Here is a 27799-nt window from a genome sequence, read left to right on the forward strand (position 1 = left end):
CCCATTCGTGCCGAAGCATGGCTCTCCCACGTATATAATATAAAGTGTAATATTCTGAGCAAAAAAATAATAATAACAAAAAATTTAAACACTAAAGCATTTAAACACTTTTTGTAGGTTTCTCATTTTCCTTAGTAAGTTTACTATAATACTTAAAATTTTAACTTTATCTTATTTTAGCATTTACCACAAAAAAGAGTTTTATTATAGTATGAAACTTTAAATTTTTTATCTCGTTCGGAATTCAGCGTAAATAAATACAGGACAAAATATTCCAGCGTTGTAATATGACGAGCACATATGACTGGCCAGTAGGTATACTGGGTTTTATTTCGGAACCTTACATATTATCTTTTATATCTTTTAAATACAAGATGTCCCGAAACCAGTGTCTAATTATTTAATGTTATCTTTAATGTTAGAGCAAAAATAGGCAAAAAATGTGTTTAAAATTTTTATTTTATTTAAATATTATTATTAACTGTTAAATTACTTACATTATTAAATTTAAGGCTTTTTAAAATATTTTTAAGGCCTTTGTGAAAATTTCATGTTGCCATTATTGATATTGAGGAAAAAGGCAAAAAAAAAATCACGTTTGTTGTATGGGAGCAGTCGGACAGACGGACAGACAACGAAGTCTTAGTAATAAGGTCCTGTTTTTACCCTTTAGGTACGGAACCCTAAAATTTTTAAAGCTAAATATGCAGGAAAACAAAAGTTAAAGAAAAATAGTTTGAGTTTTTTGTGTATTGTTTAATTATATATTGTTTTTTTGTGAAAAATCTAGCGCAAACAACAGTTTAATAAGCTATATTTTACTAGATAAAACATAGTCATATTTTTATGTTAAAATATAGAGGAGGTTTTTAGCTAGGGTATAATAAATTAAGTACTAAACTTCTTTGTTCACAGTCAAATAGTTTAGAAGTTCCCACTTTCCTAAAATGGAGGTGAAAGTTTTTATGGCGCATTTCGCAATTTTCACGCAGGAAAGCTAAAAATTTGTAAGCGGACTACACGAGACTAATAAAAAATGCACCATTTTTTAACTGTCGAGTCGTACGAAAATATATTTAAAAGTTACAATTACAGTATTTTTTTTTATATACAATATTATTTATACGTATCAAGGGCCCGCAGTGAGTAATCTTAGCAAATATTTTGGTGTGTGAAACACCTTGAAATGCTGAATAATTATAAGAGATATAAGTTTATTTAAGTATGCTTATTATTCTGAAAAAAAATAATTGTACCAATAATTTTTGTTTAAAATATTAATTGGATCGTTTGTTTTTATTCAATTATCCCCTCGAAATAATTGTTTAATTGGCTGTTTAGTCCTTTACGCCCTATCTAACTTTATCGTATTCAATACTTATGGCTGTGTAGCACTTCCTGTTTTTTTTTTGTAGGATGTAAAGGATTCTTATTTTCGTTTTTAACTTGGATTTATTTAGCTAAATTGTAAAGATAGCACATGGTAAAATAGTTAGGGTTTCCTTTGACAACATAAATATTATAGCATTTTGTTTGACAAAGGACACAAAAAAATTTTTGGCTCTCCTGAAAACAGTTGTCCTTTACAACAATTGAAATTTTTGGTATCGATATCACAATCGACAGAACAGACAGACAGACCACTAGGTCGACTAAGGAGTAAGGACCCTTCCACACACGGAATACAAATTACTGCTTCCACACAACGTTTTATACGCTGGTTTTGTATCGATAAATAACCTCCTCGTTTTTGGAAGTCGGTTAAAAATTACAAACGCAAGTTGAACGCTCAGCAAACGGAAGGAAGCCGACACGTTAACTTTTTATCTGCCAAAACGCGATGAATAAAAGACGAGCGCATCAGAAACGCGCGTCGTCATTGCGCAAGAAATACATCGAAAGGCCCCTAGCGTGGATTTACCTATTATATTATATATATTTTTTTAAATATATATATTATATTATATATATATTTAAAAAAATATAGCATCCCATTTAACGACTTCACTATAACATGACTTCTAGTCAAAATGTTAAACGTCACAGTTAACGTCTTGACGAGTTGTCCTTTAGCCATTCAATTGAATGGTGTCATTCAATGAATGCGCTAGTCATTCAATCGAATCGCAGATTAAACCAGATGACTGCGACATAATATTATAAAGGCGAAAGTTTGTTTGGATGTATGGAACTACTGAACGGATTTTAATGAAACTTTACAATAATGTAGCTTATACATCAGAATAACACATAGGCTACAATTTTAACCAACTTTCAAAATGGGGGAGGTGTTATGTTCATTTTCTTATATTCAATGATTACTCCGCCGTTTGTTAACCGATTTTCAAAATTTTTCATCTATACTAATATTATAAATGCGAAAGTATCTCTGTCTGTCTGTCTGTCTGTCTGTCTGTCTGTCTCGCTTTCACGCCAAAACTACTGAACCGATTGCAATGAAATTTTGTACACGGTTATTCTAGAGTCTGAGAAAGGACATAGGCTACATTTTGATGTGGGAAAATATCTTATTTCCATGAAAATATCGATGAAAATTTATTCGCATTGCGCAGGCCAGCGCTCATCCCGGGGGTCCTGGGTTCGAGTCCCGCAGGCGGAACAAGTTTTCAATGTTCCTGGGTCTTGGATGTGTATTAAAATAATATTTCAAAAATCTTAAATATATTTTATGTATAATATTATAAAAAATCCAGAAATATATCGATGCAATTTAGTTCTAATACGATTCAACAGATGGCGTTTTATTTTATTTTAGTTCTAATACGATTCAACAGATGGCGTTTTATTTTTTACTTAAATATATTTTATGTATCTATACTTCTATACTAATCCATACTAATATTATAAATGCGAAAGTATCTCTGTCTGTCTGTCTGTCTCACTTTCACGCCAAAAACTAATATTATAAATGCGAAAGTATATCTGTCTGTCTGTCTGTCTGTCTGTCTCGCTTTCACGCCAAAACTACTGAACCGATTGCAATGAAATTTTGTACACAGTTATTCTAGAGTCTGAGAAAGGACATAGGCTACATTTTGATGTGGGAAAATATCTTATTTCCATGAAAATATCGATGAAAATTACTTCGCATTGCGCGTGGCCAGCGCTCATCCCGGGGGTCCTGGGTTCGAGTCCCGCAGGCGGAACAAAAAGTTTTCAATGTTCCTGGGTCTTGGATGTGTATTAAAATAATATTTCAAAAATCTTAAATATATTTTATGTATAATATTATAAAAAGTCCAGAAATATATCGACGCGATGCAATGAACATTTTAGTTCTAATACGATTCAACAGATGGCGCTTTTTTTTTACTTCGTTGTAACATAGAACTAATCATACTTATTAGTTATTATGTTTTTGTTTATAGTTTTTAATACGTTAGAATATTATGTTTAATAATATTATCACTTGCTATAATAATAATCAATCTATCTTATCTTATAGAACTCCTACTGCATTTCTAAGGAGTTCGAGTGTGTTGTGTTGGCCTATATTCCATCCAGAAAATATTTTTACATTTTAATTCTAATATATGAAAACAGATGGCGCTTTATTTTTTACTTCATTATTATAACAGAACTAATCATACCTACTTTATTATATATTATTGTTTTTATTCATAACTAGCTGTTGCCCGCGACTTCGTCCGCGTGGACTTTAGTTTATAGCGCGCGGTGTCAACAAAATTTGTGTCAAATTTAAAAACTTTTTAAAACCCTGGTAAGTAGTACCCCTCTTAGGGCCGCGCTACACCGGAATGGCAGCGCTGAAAGTGCTCGCCTCGCCGCTGCCATTCCGGTGTAGCGCGGCCCTTAATTAATCAAAATACCCAAAAACAGCTGTGCAGTGTGCACATAATCTGTACTAATATTATGAATGCGAAAGTATCTCTGTCTGTCTGTCTGTCTGTCTGTCAGTCTCGCTTTCACGCCAAACGCCAAAACTACCGAACCGATTGTAATGAAATTTTGTATACTGATAGTCTAAAGCCTGAGAAAGGACATAGGCTACTTTTTTACTGGAAAAAAGGGTTGTAAGGGTCGTAAATTTGTTCAAAAAATTCATAATAGATGGCGCCGTGCGTCTTCTACATCGCGCTGACGCTTGCTCAAAAGTCTTTCTATAAGAGGTGGTATCATCTTACATTTAAGTCTCGATTTTTTTCGATTGTTATATCTATACAACGGTATTAAATAACTCAGTACTTTATCTGTGCAGGCAGTGACGTAACCTTAAGACCAAATTTCACCAACGACTGTTAAAGTTAATGCTCGAATTAGTATCACGTTAGCTGTTTTGTTTTTCATATGAATGAAAGAGAAGACAGGATATTTTAACAAGCTATTAACACTAACAGACGTTGGTGAAATTGGGGCTAAACCTATCAATGATAAATAGTTTATGGGTAAAGTTGTGTAATTGGGGGGCTAAATAAGCTTTAAAATTTGGCATAATATATAAAGTTTAACATACAAAAATGAAGTACTTATTGTTTGCACACTGCACAGCTGTATTGATTTAAGGGGTACCAGGGTTTTTTTATAAAAGCTTTTGACACCAATTTTGTTGACATCGCGCGCTATAAACTGAAGTCCACGCGGACGAAGTCGCGGGCAACAGCTAGTTTAGTATATATGGTATCATCCCAATTTGATATTATATTCACAAAAGTGGTGATCTGATGAAGGATCCATAAGTAATCGAGGGAACTCCTCAAAACTTATAGGGAAACATGTGGTGACTTCGGTTTCGTGAGAAGTATTCTAAGCATAATATGCTAACAACAAGTAAGATTTTGCACCGAGATATACCTGGTATACCGTGGTTCGGAAGATGCTGAGAGAACTCCTGATTCTTTATAACTACAAGTTTGGGAGTTTCGGCGTTATTTTAAGAACAGAAAGCATATGCTACTATGCAAATTACATTCATTATCATCATCACTACCATATTATACCATTTCATAGTCTTTTAGATCGAGACTCGAGTTTGTCAAGCGATAATTAAAAAAAATCTATACCTACCTAATATTATAAACCTGAAGAGTATGTTTGCTTGAACGCGTCAATCTCAGGAACTACAGGTCCGATTTAAAAACTTATCTCAGTGTTAGATAGATCATTTATCGAGTAAGACTATAGGCTATATTATATTATCACGCTAAGACTAATACGACCGAAGAAACTCAGGAAAATGTGGGAATAACGGGGGAAATATTTTTTATGAGAAAATGTACCGTTTCTGTAAAATTCCTAATTCACGCGGGCGAAGCCGCGCGGGACTTCTAGTATTATCTAAATCCCGCAATGTGCACGAAAAATTACAATATTTATTTATATAATGATACAATATACAGTACATTTTTTATAATAATTTAATTTTTTAAAATTACTTCTGTTTTTATTTCTCTAAATTGGGAGTTGCCAGGGCATGAAGGCGTCTGATAATAAATTATTTTTTTTAAGCAAAAAATTGGCAACCGAGTTCTAAAGTAAAAACAACAATTAGCGTTTAAAAACAATAAAAAAAATACTTTGAGTTCATCTCGGTGTCCTTGAAATCATTTTTAGGGTTCCGTACCCAAAGGGTAAAACGGGACCCTATTACTAAGACTTCGATGTCTGTCCGTTTGTCCGTCTGTCTGTCCTGATCCAGGCTGTATCTCAAGATCCGCTAAACTTCTGAAATTTTCACAGATTTTGTATATCTGTTGCCGCTATAACAACAAATACTAAAAACAAAATAAATTAAATATTTAAGGGGGCTCCCATAAAACAAACGTGATTTTTTTGCACGATCTCAATAATGACAACAATCTCAATAACATACCACAATGGCGGCCTTATTACTAATTAGTAATTTCTTCCAGGCAACCACGGAGAGAGGAAACATAATACAGTAAGTATATAAGGTGAATGTGCCATAAAAAATATATAATAAATCAAATGTAACATAATACATAATATTAATAAATACATACATGAATAAATACATAATATAAATACATACATAATAAATATTAATCTAAAATACATCCTACCAATATTATAAAGGCGAAAGTTTGTTTGGATGTTTGGGTGTGTGGATGAATGGATGTTTGTTACTCTTTCACGCAAAAACTACTAAACGGATTTTAATGAAACTTTACAATAACATAGCTTATACATCAGAATAACACATTAGCTACAATTTTAACCAACTTTCAAAATGGGGGAGGTGTAATGTTCGTTTTCTTATGTTCAACGATTACTCCGCCGTTTGTCAACCGATTTTCAAAATTTTTCTTTTGGTATGTAGGGTATCATCCCAATTTGGTATTATATTCACAAAAGTGGTGATCTGATGAAGGATCCATAAGAAATCGAGGGAACTCCTCAAAACTTATAGGGAAACATGTGGTGACTTCGGTTTCGTGAGAAGTATTCTAAGCATATGCTACCAACAAGTAAGATTTTGCACCGAGGTATACCTGGTATACCGTGGTTCGGAAGGTGCTGAGAGAACTCCTGATTCTTTATAGATACGAGTTTGGGAGTTTCGGTGTTGTTTTAAGAACGGAAAGCATGATATGCTACTATGCAAATTACATTCATCATCATCATCATCACTACCATATTATTATACCATGCATCCTCCAATGGTTATGACTTATGAGCCTGTAATGACCCTGTTATTGGTACTTTTCAGTCTTTCAGACCGAGACTCGAGTTTCTAAAGAGATAATTTAAAAAATCTATAAGTACCTACCTAATATTATAAACCTGAAGAGTATGTTTGATTGAACGCGTTAATCTCAGGAACTACAGGTCCAATTTAAAAACTTATTTCAGTGTTAGATAGCTCATTTATCGAGTAAGACTATAGGCTATATATTATCACGTTAAGACTAATACGACCGAAGAAACTCAGGAAAATGTGAGAAAAATAGGGGAAATATTAGAAATTACGAACTACTGGAGCAATTTTTATGGCAATATTTGGCACAGAAAATAGTAGACCAAGTGAAGAGAGTAGAGACATAAGTTATTTTTAGGAAAATGTACGGTTTCCGTAAAATTCCTGATATACGCGGGCGAAGCCGCGCGGGACATCTAGTACTGTATATAATTGGACGCTGTTAAGCATTCGTGTACTAACCCACACAAAAATTACGTATTGAGTTATGAATGCAGTTATGTTCTGTAGATGATTTAGAACAAGACTGCATTCAAAATTTATCAACAAAAAAAATTATGGGTTAGGACACTAATGCTTAACAGCGACCATAATATAAATAATATATATTTACAACAAAGTATGGATTTTTTTTAAGTTATTGTGATATTTTATCAATAAATAAATAATAATTAAAAATAATAATTGTATGGATAGCCAGGAAATTTAAGTTGAGCAATTATCATTATTAGCAATTATTAGTAAGAAAGTGTTGCTTGACCAAGGCCTTAAACCGACATAAAGTTTTGGTCATTCTTAAGGGCCCCCGAGACGATCAAACGGTTTGATTCAAACCTTACGTGTTTGATGCAACCGTTTGATGTCGGTTTGAATGGTTTGTCAAACGACACTGCGCAATTTCACTCGATAATCTTGAGATACCTCGCTATTTATCCCAAAAACGCATTTATCTTGATGATAATAATATTGTGATTTCGATTCATAATCTGAAGTATTTCAAATGGAAACTTATAGTGATTTTGGATAAATAATGAAGTATTCCAAGTAAATCTTGACAAAAAGTCAGATTTTGCACCAAGATATACCACAGTTCGAAGGTTTAGATACATGTTTGGGGGAACAGATCTCCGGCCTCCTTATAGATACATGTTTGGGGGTTTCGACGTTGTTTTAAGAATTGAAGGCATATGCTAATGGTACTCCATGTAAAATAGACCACAAGTATATTAAAAAATTAAAACACTGGAATTTACTGCAAAAAATGCCATTTTTTAATTTTAAATTTAAATTTTGGCACCAAAACGGATCTATATTCTGTATTCACGTCACTACTGTTTGACAATTATTGACAATAGCCCCACCTGATCGTACCTCTCAAAAAGTTGTCATGCACTTGCGTTCCATTTAGCATTAAAAACGATAAAAATACTCAAAATGGAGTCATTTTGATCGTTTTTAATGCTGATTGGAACGCGGGGATAGCATGTGTGACGTCACCGAACGTTGATTGGTGTTTTGAAATCTATTCCGTTTCAAGTTACTTTTAATTCGTAATTTTTGTAAAAAAAAAAACAATATTTATATAATATTAACCTTGCAGTGACCCTTCTTTAATGTTTTTTATTATATTTGCATGTTGTATGCAAGTCATTTCGGCTTTTTCGATTCAAAAAGTTGTCGATCCCTGAAGATTTTTGATCACGTCATTAGCGTAATTGAAACGTTTAATTATTATGTTTTTATTGTGCTTCCAGAACTTATATAAACAAGGATATAAGCCATCAGACTTCATTTTTCGTTTAACTGTTGACCATACACTTTGAAAAACATTTTTTTCCTCAATGTTTTTAATATTTTTATTCATTTTTTTATCCTGTTCGTTATATTACGTGCTACTAGTAATAAAAAACAAGAGAATACGTAAAATGTTACTACAATTTCCACCAATAAAAGGAGAAATTCCTTTGGTGGGTAGCACTTTCAGGCTACTGGTAAAACCTGAAGGTAAGTCATTAATTCATTATACATACTAACACTATAATTAATGCGAAAGTGTCTGTTTGTTACCTCTTCAAAGCCAAACCGCTGAACCGATTTTTCTGAAATTTGGTATAGAGTTACTTTGCGTCCCAGGAAATTATAGTTAGCCAAATCTTCAAAGGTTAATTTTAACCAACTTCCGAAAAAGGAGGAGGTTATATATACATATATATATATATATATATATATATATATATATATATATATATATATATATATATATATATATATATATATATATATATATATATATATATATATATATATATATATATATATATATATATATATATATATATATATATATATATATATATATATATATATATATATATATATATATATATATATATATATATATATATATATATATATATATATATATTATATATTTTCTGCTGTTATCCACAGCAGAAAATATATATATATTTTTTATTATTGTACTTATGTTCAACGATTACTCCGCCGTTTATTAACCGATTACAATTTTTTTTTGTTTTGTCCTCGAAATTCAAATGGAAACATAATATGGTGATTTTGATTTTTAACCGTCTTCCAAAAAGGAGGAGGTTATATGTTCGGTTGTGGATATTTTTTTTATTTTTGTATGTTCAACGATTACTCCGCCGTTTGTAAACCGATTTTCAAAATTTTTGTTTTGTTATATTAGGTTTCACTCTAATTTGGTAACATGTTCACAAAAGTGGTGACCTGATGATGGGATCCATGAGTAATCGAGGGCACTCCTCAAAATTTATATGGAAACATATTATGGTGATTTTGGTTTTATGAGAAGCATCCTAAGCATATGCTACCAAAACGCAAGATTTTGCACCAAGGCATACTATGGTTCCGAAGATACTAAGAGAACTCCGGATTCTTTATAGATACAAGTTTGGCGGTTTATTCGCTGTTTTAAGAACTGAAAGCATATGCTACTATGCAAATTACATTCATCATCATCATCATCATTACCACGTCAGGGTCACCAATGTCACAACTCACATGGTTGTATATGCTTACTTCACATGGGCCGGTTATCGTACTTTATATTATTTAAGGCTTTTACTTCTAATTCGAGTAGGCGGGAGTAGGAAGATAATGTCCTTGCATTGTATGTTGCGATGTAGAGTAGGTGGTTTTTGTCGTCGTCGCATGTTTTCTCTGGATGGTTTTGGTCTACGTTTCCCACGGTGACCGACCCGTGTTGGGAGAGAAAAATGGAGAGGGGCGCAGCTTAGTTTTTTGAAGGTTCCTCGTGAACAAGGCTGATAGAGGTATTAGTATGTTGGCTCAGTATAGAGGGACGCAGGTAGCTCGTAATATTTTTATGTTTATTTTTCTTAGGCATTTGTTTTGTCTGGTCGTCTATACTATTTGTGATGTTTTATCACTTACTTCAGGGGACTCCGATAAAAGTATCTTATTGGTGTTCTCTCGTGACGTTCTCTGTTTTCGGTTTTTGGGTGTTATTTCTAGAATTTTGTCATAGCGAAGTATTACATTTTTTCCGTTAAGTCTTCTCTTTTGAAGTTCTTATTTAAGTTCCTTACGTTTTTGTAAAATGGATGGTGAGTAATCTTCTTTAATATAAAAGCCAGAGTTTTCTAATGTTTTCCGGGTTTTTAATATTTGAATTTTTCTACTTAGAGTTGTGGTCGTCACCACAACAGGTCTCGTTGTGCCTTTATTTTTTTCCAGCCTTTTCACTGACTCTATTTCCCATTTTGAACATGATATCTTCATTTTGTTGTTAATAGTCTCAAGAATAATGTTAAGTAACTCTTCATAATTTTGCTCCACTTCTTGGATTCCGAAAAAGAGTATGTTCTTCTTTCTAAGCTGCTTGTCTAGAAAGTCCATAGTTCTTTGTTGAGACTGGATTTTTGATTCTAGTTCTTTTGTTTTTTCTTCGATGCGGCCAAACTTGTCATCGATATTGTTATTGATGGTAATTTTTATATTCTCTTGCATCTCTTTCATATATTGTTTTTGTTGAGCTACGTCTTTTTGGATTCCTTGTAAAACTTTCATTATTTCATCCATTGCTTATGATTTATTGGTCACTAGCGCCCTCTGCTGGCGAGTAGTCGAACTGTTAAGCCAAGTGGTATACCTTTTTCTTGGTGTTTTCTTAGTTCCTCGGTAGATGGCGCTGGACAGGCCATCTTTTATTTTATTTATTAATGTAAACTAAAAAGTATTAAATAATGTTTCCTATCTAATAGTGCCTTTTTCCGAATTCAGAACCTTTTGCCTTATTTTTCCTCAACTATTTATGTATGTACTTACTCAACTTCATAATTTTGAAGGTGGTGAAGGTGGTGGACTGGTGATGGACTTCGCCGTAAAAAGCATGGAGATCTAAATAAGTGCCAAGTTCTATGGAAAATTGAAATATGTATGTATATTAACCAAATAACATTATGAACAACATATTATAATAGAGTATATTTATTTACTTTATTGAATATATTCTATAACAATTGATGTTATTTAAATAATGATCTTAAACAGATCTTGTAAATAAGATTAGATTTGACTTGGCTAGTTTTCGTCAGAATAAAAATTTTCAATAACTTTATTTATAAAATGACTGATGTAATGAAAACTGGCCAAGTTAGATCTTATCTAGTTTAAGATCTCACATTATTTAAATAACATCAATTGCTATAGAAATTAGCTCCCACACCGGTTTCGGTGACGGTGGCCGGTTTCATTGAAACCAGGCCAGCTACGCAGGAGTAATTTTATAGTGCCTAAGTGTGTATGCAGTACACAAGAGCACTCTCTATTCCTTTACACTCCCTTCCTCATAACCCAGTGGGACGGAAGACCGACACGACCGGCGAGAGATCAGGCGCAGGTCGATTTTTTACATGCCCATCCGACGCATGGATCATCTTACTTGTCAGACAATCAGGTAATCAGCCTGGGTGATCAGCCCGCATTGTCCTAACCAAACTTGTAAATAACATGTTACCAACGCGGGAATCGAACCCACGAGCCCCGAGTCAAGAGCCGCGCTCTATACCACTAGACCACGGAGGCGTTCAATAAAGCAAAGCAATCGACTCTTATATATTTTATTCATAATGTTATTTGGTTCCTATAATAAATACATATTTCAATATTTTTTTATGAAAATTTGGGGGCAAACGAGCAAACGGGTCACCTGATGGAAAGCAACTTCCGTCACCCATGGACACTCGCAGCATCAGAAGAGCTGCAGGTGCGTTGCCGGCCTTTTAGGAGGGAATAGGGTAATAGGGGAGGGTAGGGAAGGGAAGGGAATGGGGAGGGTTGGGTAGGGGGATTGGGTCTCCGGTAAACTCACTCACTCGGCGAAATACAGCGCAAGCGCTGTTTCACCCCCGTTTTCTGTGAGAACGTGGTAAGTATTTGAAGCATGGCTCTCCTACGTATAATTTTATGTATGTATGTTTTTATGTTTGTGCACGCATATCTCCGGAACTACAAGCCCGATTTAAGTGATTCTTTTTTTGTTGCACTAGGTATTGCTCAACTTAGGGAATACCGTACTGAAAGTTTCATAAAAATCGGTTCAGTAGTTTTTGAGATAGGGAATTTTAATTCTAAATTACGTATAACTTGAAGTCGGTTTTATCTTTTTAAAATACTATTATGTAATACCATGTAATGCGTATGCAGAGGAGGTGTCATTTAGAAAAACACCTTAAAAAAAAAACATTGTATTGTTATAAAAAAATATTGTTTTGTCCTATTTTTTCAGATTCCATGAACTTAATTAAAGAACTTTCATACGATATAATAGACGCCGGTGGAGTTGTGAGATGTCATGCGATGAATTATATTTATGGCATTGGTAAGTAATCCACATCCTTACTTAATATTATAAATGCGAAAGTGTGTCTGTCTGTCTGTAACCTGACCACTGAACCGATTTTTTTTATAAAATAAGGGGGCAAACGAGCAAACGGTTTACCTGATGGAAAGCAACTTCCGTCGCCCATGGACACTCGCAGCATCAAAAGAGCTGCAGGTGCGTTGCTGGCCTTTTAAGAGGGAATAGAGTAATAGGGAAGGGTAGGGAAGGGCAAAGGGAAGGGGATTGGGCCTCCGGTAAATTCACTCACTCAAAGAAACACAGCGCAAGCGCTGTTCCACGCTGGTTTTCTGTGAGCCCGTGGTATTTCTCCGGTCGAGCCGGCCCATTCGTGCCGAAGCATTGCTCTCCCACGTCACAAATTATGATGAAATATGTTATGGAGATACTTTGAATCCCAGGAGAGGACATATGATACTTATTACCCCGTAAAAATGTACGGTTCCACCACGATAAACGAGTTTCGGCACAACGGAGTCGCGGGCGTCAGCTAGTCAAATATAATCCCACCAAAAACATTATGTAAAAAAACTATCCAAGTCTCGATGGAGCTGCTTATTTAGCTCCAAAAAGTAATGAAATCTAGACAAAGTCGTGCCAAGTCTAAGTGCCTAATCACACTGGCGATTAGCGAGCGATTTGAAAGCGACGCGACTGCGCAGCGCACACGCCACGACTGCGCGCCGTGGCGTGGACGCCATTTTGTACACTCGTCTACACAGATTATTATTATATATAGTAGACTCGTCTAGGGTGTGACGTCAGAATCCATTTTGCCTGAGTGTCCAAAACGCCGAAGGCAAGCTGCGTGCACGCCGCGCAATCGCGACGTCATCGCGGCGTGAGCGCTGCGCAGTCGCGTCGCTTTCAAATCGCTCGCTAATCGCCAGTGTGATAAGGCCCTAAGGTTCCTTATAACTGCGATTTCTTTGTTATTATTGTTAATGTTGTGTGACTTGCCCCTCAGGATTATAAAGTAAAATGCTGTATAATCCGCAAGGACAGCATATTAATATAAAGTAGGTACAACAGTTTATACCTATGCATATTGCATACACGTAGGAATGGAAATGGATTGTTGGCCCACGTCACAAAAGACAAAGCCGATCTTCTGGGCAAGCTCTTTGCGTCAAATCAACCCTAGATGACGGGGACAGAAACCGCTGACGATACCACGATGCACGAGCATCATAATATCGGACATTCGGTTTCATCAGCGCTCAGTGTGAATGGCCCTCCGTTTCCTTGATATCCAAAAGTCGACTGACTGAATCCCTCCTATTGTGTTGAAAGAGTGTGCTCCAGAGTTGGCTCCGGTCTTAACGCGTCTTTTTCGGCTCTCTTAGTCTTCTGGCATTGTCCCGGCTTCTTGGAAGACAGCCTTGGTACACCCGATCCCCAAAAAAGGTGACCTTTTTTTTAATGTGCAGGGGAAACCTTTTATGGGTGCCCCGGGTTGGGGCTTAGGGCTGTTATAGCACCCCGGGGGTATATGGGACTGCCGGCGAAAACGCCGGGCTCACCCACTAAAACCACCTGCGGTTCGCCTTCAGCCGTATACGGAGGGGTGTCCTGGATGTAACAAACCTACTCCCTATGGATCGTATCTAACAAAGGACCGCTCGAATTGTTGACTGCCATAGTGTTTCAAACAGGTTGGACCCCTTGGAATTACGCCGAGATGTAGCTTCACTCTACATTCTCTATCGGTTGTATCACGGGGTGTGCTCTGAGGAATTGTTCGGAATCACACCTCCTGCAACTTTTCGCTATCGCTCCACGCGAAAAATATACCATCTTCATCACTTTGATGAGTGGCAGTCTTCCACCGTGCGTTTTTCACGTAACTTTAATCTGCCGCGCACTATAAAACTCTGGAACGAACTGTCACCAGCAGTATTTCTGGACCCATACAATCTGCACATCTTCAAGAAGTGGGCGTATTCCCTCTTAAAAGGCCGGCAAACGCACCTGCAGCTCTTCTGATGTTGCGAGTGTCCATGGGCTAGCCAGTTGATTTCCATCGGTTACCCGTTCGCTCGTTTATTTTATAAAAAATATACCTAAATAAATTATAATACTGCGAAAAAACACGTTTCATGAATGGACGATACCAACGGTTGCTGGGAACATCAGGATATTAAGGCCACATGCCGCAATGTTTCACTCAATTCATAATTTTGCCTAAAGGTGCCTTGCCTTAGGCTGGCCCTATGAAGAGAAAACCCCTCACCTTCCGCCTTACACAGGTACTCACCGGACACGGATATTTCGGCGCGTACTTGTGTAAGGTCGCCAGGAGGGAGCCTGCGATGAGTGCGGCGCTGCGGAGGACACGGCCCAGCACATCCTCGAGGTGTGCGATCGTTGGGCCGTGCAGCGCCATGGTTTCATGGCGGTGCTTGGGCGGGACCTCTCGCTCTCGAGCATGGTTCGCTGCATGCTCGAGAGCGATGAGTTCTGGCAGGCGGCGGTCTCTTTCTGCGAAACCGTCCTTTCGCAGAAAGAGGCCGCGGAGCGGAACAGAGAGGATGACCCATCCTCCGTTCCGCTCCACCGGCGTAGGACGGGAGGGAGGGAGAGGGGGACTCCAAACTTCCGTCTAAGCCGGGGCTCCGGGCAATGATGGGAACCTGCCTGGCTTAGCTAGTCCCGGCGCCGAGGGGAACGCTTCAGTTTGCCGGAGCGTTACCTTACTTTGGTGGAAGTCCGGGCCCTTTTGAGGTAGACCGGCCAGTCGAGTCAGGGAGTCCTGTATTAGACAGATCCAGGACATCCTTCCGTATACGGCTGAAGGCAAACCGCAGGTGGTTTTAGTGGGTAAGAGTCCCACATACCCCCGGAGTGCTTCAGTTAACTGAGGCACATCCCCAACCCAGGGCACCCATGATGGAAAAAAAGGCCGGCCATATGCAGCCGAAATTTACGATCCCTTATATCATTCTTACAGATCGCAATTAGAAAATTATGATTTGAAAAAATCAGAATTTGTGAGGAGCAAACAATATATTATTCGTTTCGATTCATTCTGAAAAAAAAAACAGATATGGGTGTGTGTATATTCTGATGAGTACCTAGTCTTAGTTTTAACCATAAACTTATAATATGTTTTCACAAACGTCTGAATTGGATTTTTCAGGCTTATCTGATGCAGATGAAATCACAGAACTGCTGAAGACATGTTTGGATAAAGGATATTTGTATTCGTTTTTTAAACATTTTTATGGTGATGTAGGAGTATTTGGCTCGGGTAAGTCATAAATGGAGGTCTACAACATAATACCCGCTTTCTAATAATTTCTAGAAAAACTCACAATTATCTTTCACCTCTCTTATAAAAGATTAATCTTTGGCAAATATATAATAAGTCAGTCAAGGGTGTGACGACGCGAGCCCTTACAAAGATCTGCTTTTAGCTATAGTTATTATGGTATCCATTGTAATCTACGCGATAGTATTCGAAAGACAGGAGTCCATCATAATGGACGCCCTTATGATGATTCCAGTAATTTTCATTTGTATGTTTTCATACCCCCCGAAGGTCTGAAAAGGTTTCAGCTAAATAGTATAATAGTTGTGCAAAACTTATTATTTCCAGCTTCCACGGCCAAGGCTCGCCGTCAATTGCAACTACCTTTTTTCACACCGAGGGTATTGAATGGATTTTTCGATATTTTCTACGAGGGAAGTGTTCGACTATCTCAAAAGCTGGAGCCACTAGCTGGCACGGGACCCTTCGCTGCTGATCAAATTCTGGGGGAGTGGAGTTTTGACACCATCATAAGTAATTTCATTGCTATTGCAATTTAACATGCTACTTCTATATTATAATATAATTCTGGTTTTAATAAATGCTATACTTATGGTTGATCCTTGATCGTTTTTTACTCCACTGATAAGAAAGGTAGGTATAATTGTTTGCCGTGCACCCGCATCTAAGCCTTTTCTCAAAGCTGACGCGCAAAATTAGTTGAAGTTAGGTTTAATAATAATAATATCTATGGACGCTTCACACCACGTCAGTCTGGCCCCGTGGTAAGTACCTGAAGGACTTGTGTTACGGGTACCAGACAACGGAAATATATTTAATACTTTTATACTATACATACATTTAGGATTTTTATTATATGATACACATTTAATACACATCCATGACCCAGGAACTTCGAAAACTTTTTGTTCCGTCGGCGGGATTCGAACCCGCGACCCCCGGCTTGAGCTGCCAACGCGCTCACCACTGAGCCACAGAGGTCGTCAAAAAAGGTTTTGTTCCTGAATTATATGCTGAAAATGTTTTTTCCATTGCAGAAACCATGGGCGTTTCAGACAACGATAACGAAGTATATTCTTCCAAGGAGTTTGTCGAAGCATTGAAAAGAAGCGATGACATAATTTACAATAGAATACACAGTATTTGGAAGCATCCTGACTTCATGTTCAAACTTACTAACAACCATTACGAGGCCAATCAGATGAGGAAAACTATTCAAAAAAACTCACATAAGGTATTACATGGTATTAGTAATGTTCTTAATCAAATTTTGAACTTTTTGTAACTTGTTATGACTGAACTTATTTATTTTGCAGATTCTCGAAGTGTTACAACGTACTATGAAACATGACATAACATCGGACGAAAACACAGGTATTGACTACCAACATTATTTAAATAAATCTAGTTCCAAGAACATTGCATCCAATCTTTAGTTCTAAGTCGGGGACGTAGTCTACGTTCGCGAGAAGACCATCTGCACCTTGAGGGTGGAGCGTTTGCACTCACACGCCACAAAGTCAACTTCAGCTTTTCACATTTGTGGAGAGAGTGCCGACACAACTTTTGTCCACCCTTCAGGTGGAGAGGTTCTAGCCTGCCAGTGTAGTTTACCGGAAATTCCGGGATAGGCTCCCCCAGTCCCAACGAAGCGCGGATCACGTCGCCTAAAGACTATCCGTGTTCTTTTATTAAATAATAATTTGAATTTGATTCTGAAAATTGATATAAGTGAAAATTATTTTACTCTATGACACTACACTTATGTGATCCAAAGAGCCTAGGAGACGGTCAAAAGCGACTCAATGACTTTTATTATGATTACAGATAAATACTCAAAAAAAAACGTTTTGGAAGATTTATTGAGGTCTGGGTTGAGCGACGAGGAAATTAGTCAGGAATTAGTAGTACTAATCCTTGGAACACAGCTACCCAGCTTCGCTTTGGGCTATGTACTGATGCTGCTCGGGCGATACCCCTCGGTACAAGACAGACTCAACAACGAGTCAGTTATTTTCTACTTATCTAATACTTACTAATTAGATACCGTTCATGAATAACGTGAGGAATTCAGGGGGAAATCTCAGCTGAAACTCACCATATCTTGGAAAGGGGTGGAGGATATCAGTAAATATTATCACTTATAATACCACAAGAGCTTCAAAATTATCGGATATTTCCCGATAGGTTCGTTGCAAACAAATGAAGGATTCGCTTCGCTTCGCGCTCGTGATTTTTTAACCTGAAAAACTTGACGACTTTATTTGTTTGCAGGGAACCTTGAGGGAAATGCCAGATAATTTTGAAGCTCGTGTGGTATTCGGGGGATTATTTTTCCGTCCCAAATGTCGGCCAATATAATTGCACCATGAGACACAATTGAATTCAACCTGTCAGTTTGACGTGTTTGTCTTTTATATATAGCAACTACCAGAGAAAATTTCCAAAAAATTATCAGTATAATACCATGTAGGTTGTACCACGTGACGTCGAATGGTGCAATTCTATTGGTCGATATTTGGGTCGGAAAAATAATCACCGTTATTTCTACTTTGGTGAGATGATCGGTTTCCCAGTTGTAGCGTGTTGAAACAAACAAAATCAATACATAAATATTATACACGATATCTCACAAGTTTTAAATAAAAACCGGCCAAGTGCGAGTTGGACTCGCCCATGGAGGGTTCCGCAGCAGCAATAAGGTTTATCTTTTTGAAATTAAAAGGTTTTTGATTTATTTTTATATTTCAGTTGATTTAATGAAAGTTAAATTAATGTTTACTATTTATGACGTATAAAAAAACCTCTTGCTAGATATCGTTCAAACCAATTTTCGTTGGTAGTTTTTTTTATAGTAATGTACATCATATATTTTTTTTTGAATTATCATGACTACTTTAGAAGTTAGGGGGGGGGGACACACATTTTACAACTTTGGAAGAGTCTCTCCCGCAGGTTAGAAAAAAGTGATATTATTAGAAACCTCAATATGATTTTTAAAGACCTATTCACAGATACCCCACACGCATAGGTTAGAGTCTAACCTATGAAAAAATTTTTTTCGTCTAACCGTTAGACGAAAATTTTTTTTTTTGTTTCCGTTGTACCCCTAAAATTTTTAATACTTTTTTCCATTTTTGTATCAAAATCTAAATGCGGCTTACAGATTACATCTACTTACCAAGTTTCAACAGTATAGCTCAGACAGACAGACATAACGAATCTATAAGGGTTCCGTTTTTTGCCATTTGGCTACGGAACCCTAAAAAGAGGATTAAAACATCACACGCAAGTTATTTACCTGATTGTATTTTTTGCACCTATTTTCCTATATTCACTTCAATATTCCTAATTTTGATGTGTTATGTTTAGACTGGAGGAGATACTCGGCGCTGCCCGACCCGTGTCCAGGGATGATCTCCCGAAGCTGGTGTACCTGGACATGGTCATCAAGGAGAGCTTGAGGCTGTTCCCTCCAGCGCCAGTTATCATACGAAGAGTATTGAAGGATATCATGCTACGTAAGCTACTTTCTTATATTAAATCAATCTTAGTCATGTTCTGTTGGCTTGGTACGGTATATTAAGAGGACGACAAACCCAAAAAATCAAACATCGTCCTTCTCTCTTCACACTCACGCCCGTCTTTCATATGCCAGGTGAAAAAGGACGACGCGGTTTCATCGCCAAATTAGTTTTTTTCTCAATAATTCGATAAATATACCACATTTTAAAAATCCGCTAGGTCGATCACTTAATGATAGAATTTTATACAATGTGTTAAAATATTAACTTATTTCAATGCATGGTAATAAATGAAAAATTCGTGAAAGTTAGATGAATCTTTGGGATTTTTTCTATCGAGAAGATTTTAAGATTTTGTATTTTTGCTCAGATCGAATTCTCGAAAATATAATGTAGTATCTAATTTAAAAAAATGAAACAATTCGGGGCTTATTTTCAAGTATAAAAATGAATTATAAAATCGACACTTTAGGGTTAGTCGCCCCCTTAAGGCGATTAAATTACGTAGGTCCGCCATATTATTTCTCTGAATCAACTTATCTAATAGTACAATTTTACGCAATAATTTAAGTTATTGCCATTTGCCACGATACTTTTTAGTTTTTATATATGGATTCTAATAATTACATTTTTTGCAGCTTCTGGTCGAGTGGTTCCCGCTGGCGTGGAAGCCATGGTGTCCATTTTGGGATTGCACAGAGACCCCAAATACTGGGGTCCCGACGCGGAGCACTTCGACCCGGACCGGTTCGCTCCGGACAGGATCCGGAGTGTGCCGGCCAACGCCTACATACCGTTTAGCTCCGGACCACGGAATTGCATTGGTAATAAACATGATGATTACAGGTATATAAAATCTCATTTTGATCCTGATTTTTAATTATCTATTTTATTTTCTGATTTGTGAATTTCTGTCTACAATAATTCTGCTTGGTTAAAACTTAAGACTTGAATTACCAAAACTTTTAGGTTACAGATACGGGCTGATGGCAATGAAGGTAGCCCTGTGTACAGTTCTGAGGAAGTACAGAATAGTGGGGGAGCCTGCTCCGGGCCCCGCGCCGGACATCAGGACCAAGTACGAGCTGTTCATGAAACCCCTCGACGACTTCACTATACAAATTGATAATAAACAATGATGCAATAATTGGTATGACTTGTTGATTTGGATTTAAAAGTCGACTAAAAAAGCAAGGGTAGTCGAGTTAGATGAAAATATTTTTTTTATTTTTATATAGGGTTTTATTGTTGTCTTGGAGAACCCTTAGAATAGTATCTTTGTGACCGTTTATGCGTATTTAGGGCCCGATTACACCAAAAGATATGTTCAGCCGATTATACATTGCCGCATTCTCTGATATCACACTACGAAATTCTATGTAGGTAATAGGTATAGCGGGTTTCGCTTCGTCGAATTAAGGTGACGCCGCGTTAAAGTAAAAAACCGTTTTGGATATGTTTTAGATCGCTTGTTTGTGAACAGTAAAAAAAATGGAAAGGGCGTAAGCGACAAAATGGTTTTTGTCGCATTATTTAAAAACCATAAATATATTTCATAAAAGCTATGGGCAAATTATAGTGTAAATATGCTTGAACTAGTCTATATACAAATTTTTGAAGCTTAAATCACTCTCCTCTTTTGGTAAAATTAGAATCCGTGTATTTATAGAGGTCTTTTTGATTTATTATTCTGTGTTATAAAAGTTGACTAATCGTGTTATGCTATGGGTAATTCAAAGATAAATACATGATGGATACTGACAATGAACTTTCATTTCTTAGCCATTGTTGAGAAAAATCGATATCGCTGCGGCCAAATAATAATTATTATTATCAAGGCGTCAACTTAAAGGTGAAGTAGGTATATACTCCGCACCACCACCGTACCACTCTGGACCTTTTATTAACTGGTACTGCTGGAGCTGTTGAATTAACTGGACTTATGCTTCGTCCATTGTCTTCATTAGAATTAGTGATATTTTAAACAATACTAGCTGTTTGACCGAGCTTTGCTCGGTATTCGACACTTAAAACACGAATAAAATGACATTTTCTAAAAATGATTCCTAGCTAGATCGATTTATCGCCCCCGAAACCCCCTATATACTAAATTTCGTGAAAATCGTTGGAGCCGATTCCAAGATTCCAATTATAAATATATATATATATATATACAAGAATTGCTCGTTTAAAGATATAAGATAAGATTATATTTGGTGTCAGATTTGATAATATGTATGGGAAAATTTGTTCGGCCCCTTTAGGCTTGACTTTTGTACTTTGGTCTATGAGAAATATACCAGTAGTATTATGGGACAATACTAAAAGAATTTCATTCTATATTTTTTGAAAATAGAATTATTCAAAAACGAATTGCATTTATTTAACCACAGGCGTTCCGATGGGTGGCAGGGTTGGCATCACCAAGTATAGTACTTTGGAAATTTTTTTCGTTGTTGCTTATTTTGCTTATTCTCATTTTCGAGTTACAACTGTTGCATGTTACATAATATTAATGCTTATTTTTTCTTTTTTTGTTACTTATATGTGAAAACTTTATAAATGGCTTTATATTTCTATAATAATTGTACTCTTAGTGAAATTTTTGAAAAGCTGTAAGTTTTCTGAATAAAATAAAATAAAAAAATAAAATAAAAATTGGATCTTAGTTTGGCCCTACAAGGGGCCGGGCCCAAGGGGTGGACCCTTGGGCCCGCCGACCAGGCTTAGATCGGCTCTGCTGGCCGGGCTGGTTGGCCCTGTGTTGTGCTTGCTCACTGCTCTAATCTTCTTATAAATATGTATATAATCTTCTTACAACTTGCAATGTTAGTTACCGTACTCCCCCGAAACGGCTTTACTGATTCTTAGCAAATTTTATATGTGTTACGCTCAAAGACCGAAATCGCTCAATGAGCGGAAAAATGGCTCACAACGCGTTGTGGTCACAGTGAAACACTAATGAAAACGGCCACGAGCCCACGACGCGTACTAGCAATCATAAAAAGACCATAACGCGAAATTCGTGTCGTGGCTGATATTATATTATGCTATTCGTTTTTCTTGATTTGTTCTTGATTGATTAATCCATACTAATATTATAAATGCGAAAGTTGGTCTGTCTGTCTGTCTGTCTGTTACCTGTTCATGCCCAAACCGCTGGACCGATTTTGCTGAAATTTGGCATGGAGATACTTTGAGTCCCGGGAAAGGACATAGGATACTTTTTATCCCAAAAAAAATGTACGGTTCCCACGCGATAAACGAGTTTTGGCGCAACGGAGTTGCGGGCGTCATCTAGTCGTCAATAGGTATGGAAGATTATATTTGAATTACCACGCGTACTACAAAATATTTATTCTTTTACTAAATCACTGCATAACGTGTTTATCATTATTATTTATAAAATATCCATAGTTCCATACTATCCGTACTAATATTATTACTGTATGTCTGTCTGGCAATTCAAATATAATCTTCCATACCTATGGACGAATCAAGAAAAACGAATAACATATCAGCCACAACCCGAATTTCGCGTTATGGTCTTTTTGTGATTGCCAGAACGCGTCGCGTCGTGGCAGCTTTCATTAGAGCCACGACGCGAATTTCGCGTCGTGGCTGTTTCACTGTGACCACAACGCGTTGTGAGCTATTTTTTCGCTCACTGAGCGATTTCGGTCTTTGAGTGTAACTGTTATGTATGTATAGTTGCATAGGATAGGAGGCGCACCTGCGAGCGCGCCCTGTCGGCCATTTAATAAAGCAGTGTGAAACTAGCTACGGTGTTTGTTGCACGCGTCCCTTTCCCTTGAAATATAAAACACGTGGCGACGAACCGGATCCTCGCGAAATGTCGGCTTCGTATGGATTTCTGTCGAATTTCGACCACCTGGCTCAGGACTAGTATAACTACAAGTGTAGATTGAACCAGTGGTTTATCGCAAATGATTTGAATGAAGACAAGGACAAGGGCAAGGTCAAGCGTCGGGCGATTTTGCTCAGTGCATTATCAGAGGAAACATATAGGTTAGCTAGCAACTTGGCCCTACCGAGAAAATTAGAAGAAGTGGAATTTGACAGTGTTGTAAAACTGTTGGACGAACATCTCACCCCGAAGAGGTGTGGTTTCGCAGAACGGTTCCATTTTTACGCAGCGGTACAGCGGCCGGGTGAAAGTCACTCAGCGTGGGCGGCCAGAGTCAAGGGGTTGGCGGCTCACTGCAGCTTCAAAAGTCTCGAGGAGGCCGTGCTGGACAGATTTGTCATGGGTATGGTAGCTGGCCACGAGAAGGACAAGCTGTTTGCGCAAAATCTGGAGGGATTAACCTTGAACACGGCGGTTGAGTTGGCGGAGAGTGTGCGGTGCGCGCGCGAGGCCTCGGCGTCGGCGCTCGGCGGTGCGGGGACGGCGGCCGGCGCGGGACCCGCGCCCGTGTTCAGCGTCTCCGACGGCGAAAAGTGCAGTGTGTGCGGTTATAGCAACCACAAAAGCGATAAGTGTCGGTTCAAGGCTTACAAGTGTAAAAAGTGCGGAAAAAAAGGCCATTTGCGTCGTATGTGCTCGTCAAATAAAGTGAATTACGTTCAGGAGGCTTCTGTGGATGAAGGAGATGACGGTGAGTCGGTTCACAATATTCGTTGTGCTCAGGGTAAACCTATGTCAGCGCGCATTTCCGTGAACGGTCTGTTTTTGGAGTTCGAAATTGATAGCGGCTCGGCCGTTAGTGTAATTTCAAAGAAAATGTATGACGCGAATTTTAGCAATGTACCATTGTCAGTAACTAAAAGGCAGTTGCACACACACTACACGGGGGGCAAAATAAGTTGTCTCGGGATAGTGCGCATGCCGGTGGAGTACGAAGGCCGATCACGCAGCCTGGACGTGTTCGTGGCCGCGGGTGCCGCGCCGCCGTTGCTAGGCCGCGACTTCATATGTGCATTTGACCTTGAGCTAGGGCCCGCTGTTGTAAATTATCTTTATGAATCAAACGAGATATTTGCTCGTCATTTGGTACAAAAGTTTCCCAAGCTTTTTTCTGATAAATTAGGTTGTTTTAATAAGTACAAAATAAACTTAAAATTAAAACCGGATTCGAAGCCGATTTATTTCAAACCCCGCCCGGTCGCTTTCGCATTAAAAGGTAAAATTGATAAGGAAATTGATCGTCTGCTTACTTTAGGCGTGCTAAAACCTACCGAACACTCTGAGTTCGCATCTCCTGTAGTTCCGGTACTCAAAAAGGATGGCGGAGTGAGACTGTGCGCTGATTACTCTGTCTCAATAAATAAACAGCTGATTGTTGAGCAATACCCGTTGCCTACGGTACATGAGCTGTTCGCCAAACTTCACGGAGGTGAACAATTTGCTAAGCTCGACCTCTCAATGGCTTATAATCAGCTCGTTTTATCGGATGATGCACAGGACATAACTTGTATTAATACCCACCGCGGATTATTTAAATATACGCGGTTGGTGTTCGGATTGGCCAGCGCACCGTCTATATTTCAAAAAGAGATGGAATGCATCCTGGCGGGGATTGAAGGCACTGTCTGTTTTTTGGACGATATCTTGGTGAGTGGTAGCCCGTCCCAGCTTAGGTCAAGGTTAATAGCGGTGCTGGAAAGGTTAGAAGCGGCCGGCCTTACCTTGCAGTTGAATAAGTGCGAATTTTTCAAAAATGAAATTCAATATCTTGGCCACATAATAGATAAGAATGGTATAAGGAAGTCACCTGAAAAAATAAAAGCTATCGTGGAAGCACCAAAACCATCTAACGTGTCAGAATTGCAGTCATTTTTAGGGCTGGTAAATTATTATCGTAGTTTTGTTCCAGACGCTTCTTCCATTTTAAGTCCATTATATAACTTGCTTCATAAAAAAACCGAATGGGTTTGGTCTGTTGAACACGATCAGGCTTTTACGAATATTAAAAAAATTCTGACTTCTGAGCAAGTTCTCGCTCATTTCGACCCCAGGGCAAAGTTAGTGTTAACGGTAGACGCATCTCCAACGGGTTTGGGTGCCATTTTGTCACAGTTTTGTCATGGTAGTGTGGAGAGGCCTATAGCATTTGCGTCTCGAACTCTCACTTCAGCTGAAAAGAAATATTCTCAAATACAGAAGGAGGCTACTGCCATAATTTTTGGAGTAAGACGGTTTCACCAATATTTGTATGGCAGAGCTGAACCTTTTATTTTGAGAACCGATCATAAACCACTGCTGTCAATTTTTAGCCCAAGTCGTGGTATCCCAGAAGTGACCGCAAACCGTTTGCAGCGCTATGCCATGTTTTTAGCGGCGTATAATTACGTTATTGAGTACGTGCGCAGCGCTGATAACAACGCCGACTATTTTTCGCGTGCGCCGGTGGGGGCGACGCCGCCCGGCGCGACACGCGACGCAGAGGGGTCGGAGCCGAGCGACTACGAAGAGCGAGCAGCGTATGTCAACTTCGTAGTGGAAGGCAGCTTGCCCGTCACATTGCAGCGTCTGCGTGAGGAAACGGTTAAGGACCCGATATTAAGTAAAGTCACACATTTTTTAATGACCGCCTGGCCACGAAAGGTTTCGGATGCTACGTTAAAACCGTATTTTCAATGCCGTTTGGATTTATCCGTCGAAAATGGTTGCCTAATGCGCGGACATAAGGTTGTAATTCCGTCAGTCTTACAAGATCAAGTATGTAATGATCTTCATAGCTCCCATTTCGGAATAGTAAAAATGAAAGCTGAAGCGCGTCAGCGGCTGTGGTTCCCAGGCATTGATAAGCGGCTGGAGCAGCTGGCCGCCGAGTGCGCAGTATGCGCGCGGCTGCGGCCCTCTCCGCCGCGCGCGCCGCTTTCACCGTGGCCTTACCCGCCGCGCCCGTTTCATAGGATACATTTAGACTTTCTGGGGCCATTCGGTAATCAGATGTATTTAATTATTGTCGATGCTTATTCTAAATGGGTCGAATGTTACAATGTGAGTTCTTCTTATGGTTCCAGGACCGTTATCGAGAAACTCACAGATTGATATCTAGATTTGGAATTCCCCATACCTTGGTCTCTGATAATGGTACATCGTTTACGTCATTAGAATTCGCGAATTTTTGTAAATTGAATGGTATTACTCACATTTTTTCACCCGTTTATCATCCTTCTAGTAACGGCCAAGCCGAGGGATTTGTTAAAATTATTAAAAAAGGATTAAAAAGTATTATTCTTAGCAGTTCAGTTAGTAAAGTTTCCCAGGAAAAAATCGCTAAATTTTTATTTGATTATCGAAACTCCAAAAACAGCACAACCGGAAAATCACCATCTGAGTTGTTATTCGGTCGTTCCTTGCGGTCTAGATTAGATTTGTTGAACCCGTCTGAAGTCATTCCGTCATCCACGAGCCTCACTGATGTTGTGGAGCGTAATCAGTTTTCACAGGTTAAAAATTATAAAGGGAAGTCTAGACCAAATTTTGAGGTAAATGATCGAGTGTGGATTAAAAAGTACCAGATTAATCACAAGTTTGATTGGATTGAGGGCGTTATAACCGGCAAGCGGGGGAGAGTTATGTACTCAGTATACCTACCAAAACTTAATTTAGAAGTTAAAAGACATGTCGATCAGATAAGACGTCTTGATAGTGACTCAGGAATTTCTGCGTCTACTGGAAATGCAGACCGGCAACCTGACAACGTTCCTGATACTTTCAGCTCATCATCCTTAGTTCATTCACCACCATTATCTAACGACAGTACGTCCAACTCAAGTTCTTTGTTAGCTGCAGTAGAGGATCCGTCTCCTGACATCGGAGACGTCGGAGAGAGAGAGAATGAGATAGAGACTGAAGTCAGTCCTTCTTCAGGGCCGGCTGTACTTGAACATTCACTACCAGCAACAGTAAATAATGACACCCCGTCCGTCTCAAGTGGAGAGGAGCAAGGACGAAGCGTTCACGCCCCAATGAGTTCAAACACTAGGTCTAGACGCCAACGAAAACCAGTTAATTTTTATAAGCCATAATATATATATTTTTTTGTTATTCATTAATTTAGTTCTTAAGTATTCGGGGAGGGATGTTATGTATGTATAGTTGCATAGGATAGGAGGCGCACCTGCGAGCGCGCCCTGTCGGCCATTTAATAAAGCAGTGTGAAACTAGCTACGGTGTTTGTTGCACGCGTCCCTTTCCCTTGCAATATAAAACAGTAACATATGCACATTCAGTAGGTCTATAGGAGAATCGGCTACTGGCAACTAATTATATTGATAAGTGCATTTGTTGAATAAATAATAGTAAATTATTACAACAAAGCGACGGCAGGTGCGACGGGATAGCGACGGACGTACGGTAACATACTTATTTAGTCACTTCAATGAAATAATATGGGCGAAATATTACTTTATATGGCAAAACAACG

General features: G+C 38.1%; 1 protein-coding gene and 1 pseudogene across 1 annotated transcript; both read left to right on the forward strand.

The window, feature by feature from the left end:
- Nucleotides 1–11947: 11947 nt before the first annotated feature.
- LOC121727673 (probable cytochrome P450 313a4) lies at nucleotides 11948–20548 on the forward strand. Its single transcript, XM_042115639.1, has 10 exons — nucleotides 11948–11969; nucleotides 12492–12584; nucleotides 15745–15855; nucleotides 16204–16389; nucleotides 16914–17110; nucleotides 17193–17250; nucleotides 17704–17881; nucleotides 19249–19397; nucleotides 20039–20224; nucleotides 20370–20548. The coding sequence occupies exons 2-10, from the start codon at nucleotides 12497–12499 to the stop codon at nucleotides 20537–20539; spliced, it is 1323 nt and encodes a 440-aa protein (XP_041971573.1). The 5' UTR covers nucleotides 11948–11969; nucleotides 12492–12496; the 3' UTR covers nucleotides 20540–20548.
- A 2633-nt stretch (nucleotides 20549–23181) lies between these two features.
- LOC121727665 lies at nucleotides 23182–27539 on the forward strand (annotated as a pseudogene).
- The last annotated feature ends 260 nt before the right edge of the window (nucleotides 27540–27799 follow it).

Source organism: Aricia agestis, chromosome 6 (genome assembly GCF_905147365.1).
Source record: "Aricia agestis chromosome 6, ilAriAges1.1, whole genome shotgun sequence".
Classification (NCBI taxonomy): Eukaryota; Metazoa; Arthropoda; class Insecta; order Lepidoptera; family Lycaenidae; genus Aricia; species Aricia agestis.

Bases quoted from the DNA above. Each gene is read 5' to 3' on its own strand.
- LOC121727673 (XM_042115639.1), top strand. From the start codon at position 12,497: ATGAACTTAATTAAAGAACTTTCATACGATATAATAGACGCCGGTGGA. The intron at 12,585-15,744 runs GTAAGTAATCCA...TGGATTTTTCAG, and splicing joins GAATTATATTTATGGCATTG to GCTTATCTGATGCAGATGAA. The intron at 17,882-19,248 runs GTCAGTTATTTT...TGTTATGTTTAG, and splicing joins CAAGACAGACTCAACAACGA to ACTGGAGGAGATACTCGGCG.